Below are 18,204 nucleotides of genomic sequence, written 5' to 3'. Positions count from 1 at the left end.
TCAAAATATATGGTTTACAACATACCAAGATCCTTTTTAATTTCAGGAAGGGACGGGATAATTGATTGTCTTTCTTTTAAGATGATAATAATGAATGTATCTCTTATTCGAGATCAAAAATTTAACGCTGTATCTAGCCTGGGTATTTCTAATGGGAAGTAAGCCTCAGATTTTCTGGACGAAAACAGAGATGTCATTTAGACACGAAATCACATACAGTTTTATAAAAATGAAACGTTGTAATCTGAGTATAAGGCCAGAATTGTGATTTTTCGTTCGTCTCAAAAACATTTTGCTCTGCGAAGACTTTACATGACATTTTTGGGTTCCAACGCCATTATACTTTCATACTGTTTTTTTTTTTCTAAATTCTGTTGCTAAAATTGTTTCTAGACAGATTACTATTTATTAACCCCTTGCATTGCAGGTGTTATTTACCTATGTGCGTGCTGTAGTTCCCTGTTTCATTTACTGTTAAAAGACGGTCTAGACCATTATATAGGGTATAGTTATTGTGCACGAGTGAGAACAGCATTCACATTACTTATAAAAACACTTATTTGCATTGTGGAAGATTTGGACTGAGAAAGGGAAATTTTGATGTTCTGAAGGGATTTTATGCTGCTTCAGGTTGGCAACACTGACCAGAGATCAAATACAAGATTTTCCTTTTTCGATCTAGAAATAGATCTCAAAGTTGCTAATTGTTTATAGTCAAAACAAACACACGTGTGTTGTAATTGAATGTTCCCTTAGGCCTGCCATCTAGTGTCTTTTTTTGTCAGTAAGGTGCTGTGACCTAAGGAGAATTAGTAGAAGCAAGTCTTGCTTTTCATCCACTAAAAAATTTCATCATCTCCAGGATTAATAAACCCTTAATAACTAATGCATTTTCAGACAGCCCCATGGATGGCACTGGTACGCAAGGGGTTAATGTTTTCATTAATTTTTAAAATCACTTCAAAAGTATTTTGGCTAAAATGTACTGATAACGTTAACATAAATAATAATGCCGTCCAAATGGAGACCGATTTAGAATAGTAAACTGCTAAAAATTTTATTTTCCGTCACTATAAATTATTCGATAACTAAGAGGTCTGCAGTACAGCTTGAGAACACTGAACAACTGTATTTGTACGAGGCGCATTCGTAAAGTAATTTCCGATTGATCACTGTGCGTGAAATAGTGGAGGCAGCGTTACCACTTTGCAGAGACGTGAACGGTAGATCAATCTGCATCCAGCCGTGGTAGAGTGAAGGTTGTCTGATCACTAATTCCACTTTTGTAACGTCTCAAAATGTGTGCTCCAATAGAAAACTCCGCCAACTACGAGGTGCGACCTGTTATACCTTTTCTTACGGCAAAACAATACTCGGCAATAGCTATCCATCGGGAACTTTGTGCCGTGTATGAACCAAGTGTGATGAGTGAAGGAGTTGTTCGTGAATGAGTTCGTTCATATAAAAGTGGACGAATAAACATTCATGAGGAAGAGAAGAGTGGAAGGTCATCAATGGTCACTGATGAACTCGTTCAGAAAATTGATGGAAAAGTTTCTGAAAATCGACGTTTCGCTATCTCGGAACTTTCTGATCAATTTCCATAATTTCCAGGACTGTGTTATATGATCTCCGCGTTTTAGTGATAATGAGGAGCTGAAAGATGCGGTCACAGACGGCTCAGGGCAGAGGCGAGAGATTTTTATGCTGATGGAATTTCTAAGCTAATGCAGATAGATGATAAGTACTTGAATGTTTATGGAAATTGTGTTGAAAAATAGAGCAAACAAGTGGTTTTCAGATGTATATAATACATTCTTCTTATTTACTGTCGTGTTTCCTTTTTTTTTAACCAATCGGAGATTACTTTCCGAATGGCCCTCGTAGTTTCCTTTTTATTTTATTGTTTATTGTTTAAGAATTTAATTATTAATTCAGAAACAGTTACTAAGCGAGAGAAAATTCATTTGTTTCATCAAATAACAACTCTATATTTATAAATTTCATCCATTGATGTCATAGCTTTTAGTTTCCCATTTGAATCCTGCATTTATGTATACAACTTTCACTGTAAATGATTCGTTCTGATCCATCTTTTTTTTTTCTTTCTTTCTTTCTTTCTCTTCCCTCATGTTCGTATGTAACAAAGTGTAACCAATTTCATTTTCTTACGCGTGAATACTCAAAACGAAGCACTCAGAAATATTCGGTGCTTTGCTGTAACGAATTTAAGGCGTTTTTATACCAGTCGCCTGTTTTTATGCTCATCAAAGTTTAAATAAAAATAGCCTTCAGAGAAAACCACTAAAACTTTTAACCTTTAACGAAATAAACCAATATCTTCACAACAGAGTCGTAACTTGGACTTTTCCCCGCGGAAGTAAGCATCAAAATTTGGGCACTCAGAGAAAAATATGAAATCAGGTGTCCTAGAAAAATATCAAATTTGGGACTCCAATAACATTTTTATTATTTCTAGGCACTCAGCATTTTACTGAAGTAGAAGCCGGAAAGCATTTATGATTCACCTTAGAGAAATATACAGAGTGGTTGTAAATTCAATACCTACTTTACATTTAGATTATTCTAGAAACTAGCACCAGCACTAGTTCGCGTGTAATACTTTTTACTAATGTGAGGTTTACCATTTATGATTTCAGAAGTTGATCCAGTGAAAACCGTAAAATGGCTGGTGTATACATCGTAGAAGACAGAGCTCAGATTGCTGCCAGATTGAAGTTTGGAGGTTGGTGGTACACGTGTCGACAGAATGGCCTGCATGTAGTCCCGATTTAATCCTATGCGACTTCTTCCTATGGGGTTGGGCTAAGGAACAAGTGTACAAGTTAAAACCAAGGGATATTAACAGTCTTGAACAAAATATCCGTGAAGTGTTTGCAAATGTACCAGTTGAGATCCTAAGAAGAGCCGTGGATTCTGTTCCTAAAAGATTCCAGAAGTGTGTGGAAAATGCGGGTGCATACGTTGAAATGTAACTTAATAACCAAATGGTACACTCTAACAATTTATTCAATGGAAACAAAGCTCTGATAGGTTGTTTACTTCTTGAAATATTCATTCTTGCAAATAGGTACTGTCTTTACAACCACCCTGTATATATTTTCTTTAAATGGTGGGGAAAAAGCAGGAACACGCCGGTGGCTAACAGATGGCGTTGGAGCAGCTCAGCGCCTTAAGAGCTGTCATGCCAGTGGTCTAAGGGCCCTAAAAGTAGATAGTTTATTGAAGTAGGCTCAGATCACGTTTTTCTTTGATTTAAGAGTTTTTTGTTGTGGTGAACGTTGTCCATGTTATATTATATGGAGTTTGAAAAGTTTCATCTCATAATGATCCCCCTTGAACGGAGGGAAACTTAAATGAGGGCAGCTACCCTCCCGTCACCCTGTTCCTCACAAACACACGCAGTGGCGGATCTAGAAGGTAAAAACTGGGGGGACGAGCTAGAACCCAGCCTATGAAAGATATATCATAAGTTTAATATAAACTTTCAAAGATATATAAATAATAGCTTCAATCATTTTTCACTAAAAAAAAAAAGACTGGGAGAGCTTGGACCTCCCGGTCCTGGATTAGATACGCCACTGAACACACGAGTTACGACACTACTTCATAGACAGAAAGAATAAAATTAGAGTTCCCCATTTTCATTCTTTTTTAAAAAAATCAATGGAATGCTCTCCATCCAACATAAGTTAACTATTTATGGAGCAAGATTATCGGAAATTTGTATTAAAGGAAAAGACCAAATTAATAAGTTATGTACACACATTGTATAAAAATTCAGACTCGAACAACGCTAATCTAGAAATTCAAGCTCTTTGACTGCATTAAGAGTCTTCATCCCGGCGAAATTAAAATACCGCTAATTTTACAGTAATTATGTGAGATCTTCAAATAGATAAAAGATAATTGAAATATGGAACAAGAGCGCCCTAGATAATATTATTTTGCGTGAGGTACCGTTATCACAAGTTACCTAGTGGCTTTCCGTTTTCAGCTGTTTAGAAACGCGAAAATAAATGCCAATTTTCAAAATGGCTCGAAATCAAAAGCAGATAAGTGAGTCGTGATAAGGGTTTCTCATGTAAAATAATATTTTCTAGGGCGCTCTTGTTCCACATTTCGATTATCTTTTATCTATTTGAAGATATCACATAATTACTGTAAAATTAGCGGTATTTTAATTTCGCCGGGACGAAGACTCTTAAATACTTTTGGGGGGGGGGAGATTTGTTACTTGAAAGCAAAAATGATAAACTTGTTGGGAAAGTTAAGCTTATTGCTAGATCAACGAAGATAAAGGAAGGAGAGAAAGATAATATAATATATAAATGAAAAATACTTACATGTTTCGCGGAAACTGCACTGAACACAATAACTAAAACGAAAACCAATAACGGCAACGACCTGCGAAAGAAAATAAAAAGAAACAGAATTAAACACAATGACAGCGATTCCTTTAAATTATGAATTAATTTATGAATTTCAAAGAGGTTCTAGAATAAAACCTTGTGATATACTTTTAAAAAAATAAAATAAAAGATAACTGCAAATCAGTGGTGCCCACCCCCTTATGTCCTTGACGCACCCCCCCCCTCAATTGTCTATCCGTAGGTGTTCATCCATGAAAAAAAATCTTTTCGATTAATTTTTACACACCCTCAAGCATATTTATATAGATTTTTAACCCCCCCAAATATTTCAATGACGCAGTTTGCGTCATAGCCCCTCCCCTTGTGGGCACCCCTGCTGCAAATTAACATGTCGTTTTCGTATGCACGCATACGCTGGGTCGTTCTAAAAAGATCATCTGTAATATGAACTAGTCCTGGCTTGATTCAAACCCATTTGCTAGACCAGGATTTCTCAACCTGGTGGTCGTGACCTCTAGGGGGATCGCGAGACGGTTTCATGGGGGTCGCGAAGATAAACGGGAAATGGATAAACTAACTAAATTTGGACTTAATCAATTCGCTTTTAGGGAACAACAGGTGCAGAGTTGTTTAAAAATCAATTTAAATGAAAGAGGTACGATATGAAACTAATGAGAACAACACATTGAAATACCAGAAAAATACAAATACAACTAAACCTGCATATTGAAATACAATTAAAATTGAAAGCTAATGAGATACCTGAGTATGGTGTGACTTAACTAGTGTGCAATGTCCGGTTCAATCTTCGTGACATATATTATCAAGTCATTTAAAATGCTCAATAACTTTTTTAACAAGTGTCCAAGTGTTTAACCAGGAGGAGAGGACATCGTTCATGAGGTTCTAGGTTGGAGTTCCGGAGGAGCAAGTATTCGGAATCGAGCCAAACATTGTTAAAAGTTATACGGCGCTGACCAAAAATGCTCGGCAAGGGCTTAGGGTTGTCAAGCGCTCGGCTACAGCTCATTCACTATCGAACCGAACCGAGAAGTAAGCCGTGCCAACAGCTCACTCAACCGAGACGGTTCGAGACTTCGGCTTAGTTGAGCCGGCCGAACCGAGCAGACTGCTCATTCCAACCAAGCCAGCTTGAGCCGATGGCTCACCTGAGGCGAACCGAACTGAGCTGATGGCTCATTCCAACCGAGCCAGCTCGAGCTGTTTGCTCAGTTGAACTGGGATGAGCTTCTCGTTGCGCTTTAAATATTCGACAGTGAATTACAGTATATACTTATATCGGTGCTCACGGCATTTAAGACTGTCTCGTTATAAAAATATATTGTCGTCTTGTTATCGAGACGAGAAGAGATGTGAGCAGTGACCCCTCGTGAGCAACACTAAAAGTATTCCACATTACTGCTTACACTTCTCATGACTTTCCCTTTCCAGTCAAATCAGGCCATGATTTCAAAACGAGTTAAAACGAGCAGAACGAGCGAACATTAATCAAACTCAACTCGACTCGAGACTCGACTTCAGAAACAGGACTCGGCTCGGACCTCGAATCGAGAAAATTACCTTAGACTCGACTTGTGCCCATTCCTATTTATATTCTGATCCTTATATATTCTATCATACGTGGTTAGGAGAAAAATTATGTAAATATTCTAACACGTGAGGCAGAGCTATAATATATTTGTTTATGTTTACGATCAACTATATTTTAAAAGATCGAGGACAGAAATGGATCTTATGTCTTCTTTAACTTTCGAGTGGCAATAGCTTCCCGAGTAAGGAATCCCTTGTACACCACATATTTCTGCCTGATTGCTCTGCTCAAAGTAAAAAGGTGTTTTCTTTCTTCCCAGGCTCTCGAACTCCTAAGGACCACCTGCCAAGACGTAAAGAGTTCTCCAGGAAGAGAAAAAAGAGAGAACCAGTGAGTAGGGAGGAACAGTAATCTGGGAGCCTCGTCTGACCTTTTGACCTCTCTAACAACACCTGGGCCGAATACCTCAGTGTTTTTTTCTCTCTTATCATCTTCTCGATATGCTTCATCCACACTTCTTGCTCATCTCACCATCTTCTGTGTGTTTTTCTCTCGTTTCTATCGCGCTCTCTCTTTTTCTCGCCCAATTCGCTTATTTAAAAAAAAAAAATCAAAATTTCAGTGTTACCATATCATTAAAATTCCTTGTTATTCACAGATATATTATAGAATTGTTATGTATGTTTCAAGAAAATGACAACTGATACGTTTAAATGAATGACACAGAAAAATGATGCATAAAATAGATCACACTAAATTAGGATTTTAGGATTTTAGATTTCTGGGCTTTAAGCATCTATGACCCTTTAACCCGTCACGTTTTGAGAGATGACGTCCCTCGGCGAGCACACTATCCAGGGAAACGGAAAGTAGGAATCAGCTGGGACCTATAAGTTAGATACCACCCCAGAATTTGCCTGGTGAGAATGAGAAAAAACAGGAAAACACCATTCAGGACGGCTGGCCTGAAAAAAACGTTTCACACCGGGAATCGAACCCGGGACCACTCGCACCGAAGGCGAGAGCATTTGATCACGCTAATAATATGAAAAATTAATTTTTCAAATTTAATATTTTGGAATAATTGAAAAATGGAGATTAGTGATGAGCTTTTCAAACCACAGAGTCTGTCTTATTCAAAATTAATATTTAATGGGTCTAAGACAGCGATTCTTAAACTATGGACCGCGGCTCCTAAAGTTCCTTGACCTTATGTATGATCAGGGGTTTGTAAGTCAAATTAAATTTTATTTTCACCTTGATAACGAAAAATATGACTATAATTGTAATTTCTTCTTTACTTTTTTTAGTTTAACGTTCCACGAATATGCGCCAAGGCTAAACGAGACAGTGATGACAGCAAATGCAATAGTGTAATAAAAAAGTGGAAGGAAACGGAAGAACCCCGCGAAAACCAACGGATAGGATGTTTGTCTAGCAGAAAACCCATTTGGCATGAGCTGGAGTCGAATCTGGGACCCCATGCAACAATCACGTTGTTGAATTTGATTGTGTTAAAACTTTTTTTTTTTTTTTTGTTATTAATTAAGCTGGGTTTCGTAACCTTTGTATCGTAAGCACAGAAATGACATTCTAACAATTTGTGTAGCGTAAAACTTATAGATTGTTTGTATGAAAATATTTTCCTATTTTCTATTTAAGGAAGTGGTCAGAGATACAGCAAGATGCACATCATTTCAAAGAGGTCATCGAAATAACGAAGTTTGAAGAGCCGCTGATCTAAGAAACAGGGGCGTCATATAGGACGGACAGAGGAGCCAATTTTACCCCACAAGTTTGATAAGCACATACTTTCTAATAAATTATATTTATTTTCTTTAATTATTTTGTCTTTTGGTAGGTCCTGGAACTGTACTTTTTTTTTTAAATTTTAGGCTTGGGTCTGGAAATGTTCCTTTCACGTTTCTCAATCTTCAGATTTCTTTTTTAATTCCCAATATTTTCTTCTATTTTTCAAATCATCGATCACTTGTGTTCTTCTTCTTCCTATTCCTCGCTTTCCTTCCATCTTTCCTTCTATTGTGGTAAGAAGAAGACAAATTCTTCGCAACATGTATCCGATCCAATCGGCCTTCCTAAGAAGGATGCTAGCGCTGAAAACGCCCTCTTCTCTCCTATACGTTTTAAAACATCTTCGTTTATTACTCTCTCTGCCCATTTTATTTTTTCCATCTTCCTTCAACACCGCACTTCGAACCTCTGGGAAATTAAAATACCGCTAATTTTACAGTAATTATGTGATATCTTCAAATAGATAAAAGATCATCGAAAAGTGGAACAAGAGCTCGCTAGACAATATTATTTTACATGAGACACCATTATCACGACTCACTTATCTGCTTTCGATTTCCAGCACTTATAAATGCGAAAATAAATGCCGATTTTTCTAAATGGCTGGAAATCGAAAGCAGATAACTGAGTTGTGATAACGGTGTCTCATGTAAAATAATATTTTCTAGCGAGCTCTTGTTCCACTTTTCTATTATCTTTTAACTATTTGAAGATATCACATAATTATCACATAAAAACATCAGCGGTATTTTAATTTCGCCGTGAGGGGGCTTCTTAAATATACTACTAAAAACATGAAATTCTTATCTCAGTGGACAGTCTTTCACCCACCATCCTGGCAAAATCTGAAATGACGTCACTACTAAGAGATAACAAAAATACAGTATACACGGTGGCCCAAAAGTAGGTATACAGTCCCGTAGTGATCAATTCATTACTTTTTATATAATTTCTTATTGTTATCCATCAGGTAGACTTAGTTTCTTTATTATTCGTTCTTAATGTCTTTTTATTTGTATCTTAAGCTCGGAACAGCCGAAACAAATAAACCTATAAGCTAGAATGTTACATTTGATATATACAGGTGTGTATACCTACTTTTGGGCCACCCTGTATATGCATAATTTTACTGTTTTAGTATTTTCCGTTTGACAGTTGGAAACTCTGTTGTAGATGAGAGGAGGTATAGAAGCAGCAGAAGTGGATGCGGTTGTCTCTGGCAAAGCGTTTGTTGGTGATGATGGGTGTTACTGGCTCACAAAGGAATCACCGCAGACAGTACATATAGCCTCCCATAAACCATTATCTGCAGTAATTAATGCAGCAGTGAACAACTTCTCGACACTTAAGTCAAGAACACGGACCAACAGCTTTTATAGACTTCTTCTTTATTCGTTTGCTTTTTTTTTATCAAAGAAAAAAATACGAACACTTCTCTCACCTAAGGAAAGAACTTGGACCTTTATAGGTTATGAACAAGTTTATGCATTGACCCTGGCGAGCGTAATGAGCTAAAAATTTGATAAAAGAATGATGCCTTTAAAAAAATAACAACATGCACTTGCAATTTGTACTTAGGAAAACAAACCTTTGGTGTGTACAATAACCTTTGCGAGCTATATGGTCTTCCAATTAGTAAGAACTTTTCGGGTCAATGTATCAATATATCTGATCAACAGACTAATTGCATCACGATACGTCAACAAAGAATATATTTGTGCAAATCGAAATGAGGTTACACAGGGGCACACACATTCTAGCAGTAATTACGTATAAAATTTATAATCTATATATTAACCCCTTACCGCATGCCATGCCATGTATGGCACATCCCCTTTTTTTACTTTAGCTTTTTTGTGATTTATCAAAGACACCAAATGACTGTTTTGTCCGCCGTGTGAGATATTGGCGTGTATGAATAAGAGATATTGGTATCATCTGGCATTTCCTTTGTGAGTTGTAAGTGTGTCATATATGGCACTTATTTATTTCTCGTCGGAATTAAGTGAAAAATCTAAAATTCAAGTTTTAATTCATTTTTCAAGTTCTCATATGAGGATTTCCAATACTGATTACTTTTTTTTTTCTTTGCTAAAAGAAAAAAGTCATGCAGAAAGGGGTTAAAATCTTTAAGTTTTACGTCCCATGGTTATGTCGGTTAGGCTAAAGGAGACGGTGATGATGAGAGATGAGTGAAATGGTGGAATGAAGAAAGTGGGAAGAAACGGGAGAACCCCGAGAAAACCCACGAGCACGGTGTTTGTCCACCACAAAGTTCACTTGGCGGGGGCTGGGATCGAACCCGGGACCCCAAGCACCAGAGGTGAACGCTCTACCACTGAGTCACCGCGCCCCCCCAGAAAGGGGTTAAAATGCTAGGTTTGTCTCTAAAGAAAAGTATATGTTCGTCTCCAATCCTTTCGACAATGAGATCTCGAAAACCACACGTGCTAGAAACTTGCTGTTTCACTGGTCGATTCCAAATTTTGTCTAGATTGTCCAGTTCTAATTGAATATTTAAAAAGTATAGTCGTTATTTCTTTATTACATTTTTTAGGGGTACACTGAAAGTGTTGACATTTTTTTTAAAAAAAAGTTTCATATCCTAGGAGTTATAATTCCAACACCACATAGTTGTATACAGGGGTTGTATATCTCTCAAGCATTTGTTTCATGGCCAAATAATAATGAAAAACGAAGGATAACCATTTCTCCAGTCTGAGATGAATCTTTATTGTTTGCCCAATGAACACCATATATCACTGACATTATAATTAATTGTGTGTGTAATGTATTTGCTTATTACATACTGCATGCAAGAAGAAATAAAACACTGGTCATACATGAATTAGAAACTCCAACCCGAAGTAGGTGCAAATCTTGCAAACGGTGCGAGATATTGAGAAAAATAATAATCAAAAGATCTTCCCTTTATGGTACCCCTTGCCAATTTTTATCAAGACGTCTTTCACTTGTGTCTGTAAAGGGACATGTGCGGTTGTTGCGAGGAATGACAAGGAGATTCATGCTCATATGTAAATGATGCGCTGTGTAGAGCGCGCAGTGTTAGCTAGTATTATTTAAAATGAAATGAAACGAAATTTTTAATTTAATGTAACACGATTATGCCCTTTAGGTTGAAAGAAACAGATGATTACGGACAGAGAACGATGATTTCAATAGAAATGTATGACGTAACGGGAAAACCACGGGAAAACCTACGAACATGATGCCGTCCACTACAAACTCACTTGGTGTGGAATCAAACCAGGGACCCCTACCACCAGAAGTGAGCGCTCAACCACTGAGTCACCGTACTCTTAGAAAATCCATTCTTCGAAACATTCTAAGTTTTGTTCAATCAAAAAATTATAGAATGGTGTTGAAAGAACACGTTTTTTAGAGGGCACTGCCCCCTGGAACTCTGAGAGCTCCCCCCCCCCGGACGAGACCAAAATAATACGTCTATAATATAATAATAAATAAAATAGTACCAGCAGTGCCCCCCGGAACATTGTTTCTGAAAGAACGATTGGTTGAAGGCGTCAATAAGCATCTACAGGAACGGTTTAGAAGAAAAAGTACAGAAAACTATATAATGGAAATACGTCATCACTGTAATACTACAACTAATAATAACAAAAGTTAAAAATATCCAGTTTCGACAAACTGGATACGTCCAAATATCTAGAAACATTAGCTGAAAAAAATTTAAAAACATATCCACGAAGAAGTTAAATGTTGACTGAAATCAGAGAATTCGTGTTATTATTCAGTCCAAAACTCTTTTGTCTTCTCAAATTCTGTCAAGAAATTTGAAGCTTAATATTAAAATATACAATTCGATAATTATTCTGTTTGTGGTGAATGGATGAGAAACATGGTCACCTAGTTTGGGAGAAGAATGGAGACTGAAAGTATTTGAGAATAAAATCCTAAGGCGAACATTCAGACCCAAGACAGACGGGAATGGGGAATGGCGGAAACTTCATATATTTATACCGTTTACCAAACACTGTTAGGGTCATCAAGTCTAGGAGGCTCAGGTGGGCAGGTCATGTAGCAAAAATGGAAGATAGTGAGAACGATTTCAAAGTTTTAACTGGAAGTCCAATCGGAAAATGACCATTAGGAAGACCTAGGCGCAGATGGGAGACAATATTAAGATGGATCTCGCAGAGATAGGAATACAAAGTACAAACTAGATCCAGTTGGCTAAGGATAGAAGTCAATGGAGAGTTTTGTCAATGCGACATTGAATCTTCGGGTCCGTAAACCATAGAGTTAATTAATTGAAACTATAAATACCTATTCTAAATTCATCTAATAATAATAATAATAATAATAATAATAATAATAATAATAATAATAATAATAATAATAATAATAATAATAATAATAATAATAATAATAATAATAATAATAAATTTATATTTCTCTTTTTCTGAGACACTTAGATAAAGCAAAACGTATAATAAAAATAAAAATGCGTGTCATGGTTTTTTGTTTCTAAGTATTAAATTTGTCGTGTGTTCATCCTAGAATGTCAATGAAAAGAGCGAGTCTTGACATTTAGACATAAAATAATAGAGAGAGCAACACTGTCTAGCTTTTGTGTGTGTGTGTGTGTGTTGATTTTTTTAAAAAAAATCTTTTCTTTTTTGTTAAGCGTAGTCACCAGTGTAGAACTCCTTGTTTCATCTGCCGGCATTTAGAAACGCGAAAACCGCATTGAATGGCGCCTGACGGGACGGGACGAGGACACACAAATTCACTTTTAAATTGTCTCTAGTGAAATGTCATTGTTGCAGGTTTCCAAAATGAGTACAATCGAAGAAGGGTGACAGTTATTAACTGAAAATGTTGTCAGGATTTTCCAAGAATATGAAAAGTAAATTATGTAGATATTTTTTTTCTCATTCGAGCCAAATTGTTTTGCTTGAGAGATGATGACTTTCATGGTTACACTATTCTGTGGGAGAGAATAATACAGGGTGTCCCATAATTATGTATATGAAGTTTCAAAGACTGTTGTAAAGAAATTAGGAACATAAAATTTAACATGAATTTAACATGAACATAAAATTTAACATGATTTTAACTTGAACAAAATTTAACATGAATTTAACATGAATTTAAAATTTAACATGAATTTAACATGAACATAAAATTTAACATGAATTTAACATGAACATAAAATTTAACATGAATTTAACTTGAACATAAAATTTAACATGAATTTAACATGAACATAAAATTTAACACGAATTTAACATGAACATAAAATTTAACATGAATTTAACTTGAACATAAAATTTAACATGAACATATTACTCTCATACTTTTCTTTACAATAATATTAATCTCTGTTCTCCATGGCATGGTCCACCAATGTACCATCAAATCAATGCATGCCTGGAGACGAAGCGCAACATTGTCACAAATGGCTTGAGAGACCCATACTGGTACCTTGTGGAACTCTTCTGTGATAGCTTTCCGTGGTTGGGCCAAATTAAGTATGTGATGTTGATACACTTTGTTCTTTAAAACACCCCATAAGAAAGTCAGGTGGTGTTATATCGGGAGATCAAGCTGGCCACTCCACAGAATACAAACGCACACAACGCATATGCTGTTCCAGACACAACCGCTCCACCATCCTGTCTGGCATACACTAACGGTTCTAAGTCCAGTGACCATTATCTCAAATCTCAGGCTGCACAGTGTTGTCATATCAAAACTTTTTGTCCAGAATTACAAAAACTACAGTCAAACATCATATACATACATAATTATGAGCAACCATGCAAGTATATGTTAATTTATTACGAAGATAACATCTCGATATTTACTGAGGGTGCTGTGAGTCAGTAGTAGAGGGCTTACCTTTGGTGTCAAGGATCCCTGGTTCGATCCCTGGCGATATGCGTTTGTAGTGGACAATATCGTGAGCATGGAGTTTCCTTATCCTCCCACATTTTCATTTCACCATTTATGGAATAATTATTCATTTTTATTAATCATCTGCTTTCTTTAGGAGAGAGGGAACAACTGTGAAACACAAAACTGAAAGTTGTTTATTATTATTATTATTATTATTATTATTATTATTATTATTATTATTATTATTATTATTATTATTATTATTATTATTATTCCTATTATTATTTGGTTAACGGGAAAAAGTTTGTTATAATACCTGTCTAAGAACTTGATAAACACGGTTGTCTATGGGACAAAAGTTGATTGATTTGATTTTTAGTGTAGCGTCCCTTTCAGCAGCGAGGCTACATGAGACGAGGATCTGCAGCTTAACGTGGAATCCGAACCACATGAGCTTGCGCCAGGAATTGAACCCGGGTAGCCCACGCCAAAGGCGCGTGTACATTAATCGCTTAGAAACGAGGAAGCTTCATGGGAGAGCAGTAAAGCCGCCTGTTCTCTTAAAGAAATCGTAAAATGATGTTTTGTCTCGAAAATTGTATCTATTTCTGCTGACTAAACTCTGACTTGACTCGTCACAAAAATTCCATCTCGTTCAGTGACAGCTCTGCTCATAAAAATGCTATTTCTTCTTTTGTATAGAAAGTAATTAGTCAAAGCTTCAAATACAGCCTAAAGGCCAGCTTACACTGGAATCTTAAATAAATAACAAGATTAATGGGAAATAAAACAGAAGGAAGTCCACGAAGGCCTATATTTGAAAGTACAATTCCGGCATTCGTCTGGTAAAACTAAAAAAAATTCTGTAGAAATCTCAGTCAGGCTAGCCGACCACCGGATTCGAACCCAGTAATAATGTAATGGATCATGACGTTTATCAGGGACACAAGCGTCGTGGTGTCGATTTTCAGTTCCGGAATGTCCCGTTGAGCCAGATGTACCTAGTAATCCGAACAGATCCATTGACTCGAATAGATTTGGCGACCCTGGCAGGATTACTGCAAATTTTTAAGGTTGATAAATGATGTTTCATTATTCGAGCTCGAACATTTATTTGTTTGATTTCCGGTGTGACATTTCTTAATCAAGATACCATTCCTTGAATATTTCAAATATAATTTTATGTTTATTCGTCTTCCTATACTGAAATGTAATACAGTTTTTGAACATAGACTACATTAAACGATTTAACAGAACACTGGACTCAGCAGCATCTCTTATACTCTACATTAGATGTTCTACAGCTTCGCTCGGTTAAACTTCGGCGACATCTCAAAAGAAAAAAAAACTTATAGCTTTTTTTTCTATGATTGTCACATGCTTTTGTCCTGATCTTATGGTTATCTTTCAGTGCAATGCTTTGACACACTGCAGGTTCTCTCGATTAGACTTTGACGATCCCTCAAAAGGAAAACATGTAGCTTATCTTTTTTGTGATTCTCACTCGTTTATACTCTAATAAACTTTGAAGTTATCTTTCAGTGCAATGCTTTGACACACTTCGGATTATCTCGATTACATTTTGACGTTCCACATGAGAAAAACATGTAGCTTATCTTTTCGGTGATTCTTATGAGTTTATACTCTGATAAATCTTGAAGTTATCTTTCAGTACAATGCTTTGATACAGAGACGCACGCAAATGAGAAATATTTCGATTTAGTGAGAAGACAAAAACAAAAGAGAATCGTGCTTTTTTTTTAAATATTACATTAGCAGTCTCACATATATTCCTCACATGTAAAAAGATGTTTCGTCGTCTTCAGGTCGTATCGGGTCTGTGCGAGTCAGACTGGGTCATGGATTTGTCCAGGTCACACCGGTGTTACTCCAGGTCATGAGTGTCTCCGAATCACCCCAGGTTATGGGTCTGTCTGAGTCACCGGCTCTGATGAGTCATGGATCTTACTGCCTATGGGCATCCAGGTCACCGCTGGCAACCTAAGACATCTCAATTGTGAAGCAGGATTTCCTCCCATATCCACTTGATAAAAGATTAGTGAGCCTGTGGGGTTACATTTGAAATAAATTTCTCTTCTACCAAAAAAGACCCTGTACCATTCTGTTAGTAGATGCGCTACGCCATAATGACTCATAGTAGAAATCATTTTCCAGTGTGTTTCTTCCTTCACTAATTCCGAAATTGCCAAGGAACCTTTCTTTATTACCGTAGCATTTACTACCTCAGAGTAAATCGCGTTTGTATGTGGTATCTGCAGATACACTCTTATTTGTGATTTTCCAGCCTTTCAAGGCAGTTCAGTTATATTGGTTTTTCTACTATGTCCTAACATTTTTGGAACTTTTTAAAAATCTTCAGGAACAGATTCAATGTCATGGCGATAAGACAGTGGAATTTTCAAAATATGTACCATGTAGTTATACAAATATCTACGGTATAAATCCATATACTTTGCAAGTACGTAATACTGGGCGATAAGTGAAATTCTGTAAAATAAATACATAAATAAGAAGTGATATTGTAGGTTTTGCTTTGACGGGGAATGGGGAGGGTCAAGATTTTTACTGAGATATAAATATAATTCACATTTTTCACTACTACCTGTGTATTATCTTACTATATAGAATATAGTTCACTATATTATATAGAATATACGAAGGTGGTTGAAAATTTCGTAGTCTGACCTACAAAATTATAAAATTTTGTATAAGTTAAGTTTTATTTTTCTACGTAATTCCCCTCGGCCAAGATACATTTAAGCCACTTCTCCGGTAACACTTCTATATCACTTTTAAAAAATGATTCCTCAAGCCCTGCAAAATATCTTAGTACAACATTTTTTTTACCTCTGCATCCGAAAAAATTCGCTGACCCTACAAAAACTTCTGCAGGTTTCTAAATAAGTGAAAGTCCGAGGGAGCCAGATCAGGCGAATAGGGTGGGTATGGCAACAGTTTGATCCACAGGAATGAATTTCTGGTACGGATGCAAGGTATATGTGAAAGCGCGCATAGTTCTGGTGATTTTCTCCATGTCACAGATTTCCGTCACTTTCAGCGACTTAGTGCCTTGTAAACTCCTCACTTGAAATAATAAAGAAATCGAATTCTACACTGTGATAACTAACGGATATAGCCACACAGCTAATATATACAAACATAAAATAATTGCTTCCGTCCTGAACTTTCCAAACCACCCTCGTATATAAGTTATATACATAGATGCGTTGTTCCACCGGTGAACATAGGAAAACTTTACCAACGTTGATCACTAAGGAGGTGGCAATCTCGAGAATTTAAGCTGCTGTACAGTCGTGTTCAAAAAAGTCGGCACGTCTCTCTAAACTTTTTAAATTGTAACTGCACTTATAAAATTTTAACATTTCACCTTGAAAAAAAATATTGACCGTTCAAAGAAGATTCCCTTTTGTTTGATTTAGTTCATTGTAGATAAGAGTACAAGGTTTTCCAAAGAGATGTGGCTAGCCAGATTTTTTTTTAACAAGACTGTACAGTAAACAATTTTAGGATCTGAATGAATTAAATTTATCAATATATCCACTTGCCATGTTACTTGAAGAAAGAAGAAAAATCAGTCTCGGAAAAAGATAGAAAAAAATATTTAAAATTGTAAAAAACACAAAATAAAAATGCAGTGTCATTCTTTACCACCAGATGTCTCCCACGTAAAAGTGGTCTCAAGGAGGATAAAAAAAGGAGTGCCAAGTAAAATAAATGGAAAGAGTTTTTAACAAATTTTTTCTTCCTTTACAAAAAAAAAATAATAAAGAATGTGGAAATGGAAGCCCCTTCGTTGACTGTGGTTCATCCTTCACTGATTGGGACTTAATTAATTTCACGGTCTACCGCCAGAGGGAAGGGTTTACGGTAACCAAACACCCTCTCTGCTCAGACTCCTTATACACACACCAGAAACCTTCCACAAGAATCACGCACCATTAGATGTCATTTGTTTTTTTTAAGAACAAAAGAAAGAAAGAAAGAAAGAGAGAGAGATGGACATAATGGCAACCAACGTTTTTTACTAGCTCTTAAACCTGACCTTACAAGACGTAATTTCAGTTGTGAATGGTGCGTGAAGAAATTTCAGATGATTGAGAAATTTTTGTGAGTGGCCCTTTCTTAAAGCGAGATATTAACCAAAAAAAGCAAATGTATTTAATGAAGATGAATGGTGGGCAAATAAGAATGATGAATTACTATGTAAAAATAGGTTAGATAATAAATTAAATATATGGAGAAGAAAAGGGAGAGAAAATGAACAAGTTTCTTTTCTTACGCCTTTAAAATAACGAAAATGTGTTAATGGCCAACAAGGGATACGGTCGTAAATCACGTTACAGAAAAGAGTTGAACAACTTCCATTTTTCTTTACATAAGAATGTTGTTAAGTGAAAGATTAAATTTTAAAATAAAACTTCATGATATCCCTGCTGTAAACGCGCCGAGTCCTGTCAGTCGATTTGTGACAGTCTTGTGTTTTGTGGTGATGTGTGGCCAGCGAGGTCTTACCACGGCGAA

At 36.3% G+C, this 18,204-nt stretch overlaps 1 protein-coding gene across 5 annotated transcripts in view; it reads right to left on the bottom strand.

Annotated features, from left to right (window-relative positions):
* The window catches only part of Ppn (proteoglycan-like sulfated glycoprotein papilin), a 557,431-nt gene that overhangs the window by 332,705 nt on the left and 206,522 nt on the right, over window positions 1-18,204 (bottom strand). For all 5 annotated transcript variants that reach the window (XM_081729955.1, XM_081729958.1, XM_081729956.1 and 2 more), the window contains exon 2: window positions 4,368-4,428. In XM_081729955.1, coding sequence (XP_081586081.1) covers window positions 4,368-4,428 — 61 coding nt within the window. The remainder of the gene's footprint in view (window positions 1-4,367; window positions 4,429-18,204) is intronic.

Source organism: Thermobia domestica, chromosome 11, assembly GCF_964235325.1.
Source record: "Thermobia domestica chromosome 11, izTheDome1.hap1.1, whole genome shotgun sequence".
NCBI lineage: Eukaryota > Metazoa > Arthropoda > Insecta > Zygentoma > Lepismatidae > Thermobia > Thermobia domestica.
Note: the sequence above shows the minus strand (reverse complement) of the source record. Positions and strands in the feature narration are given on the sequence as shown.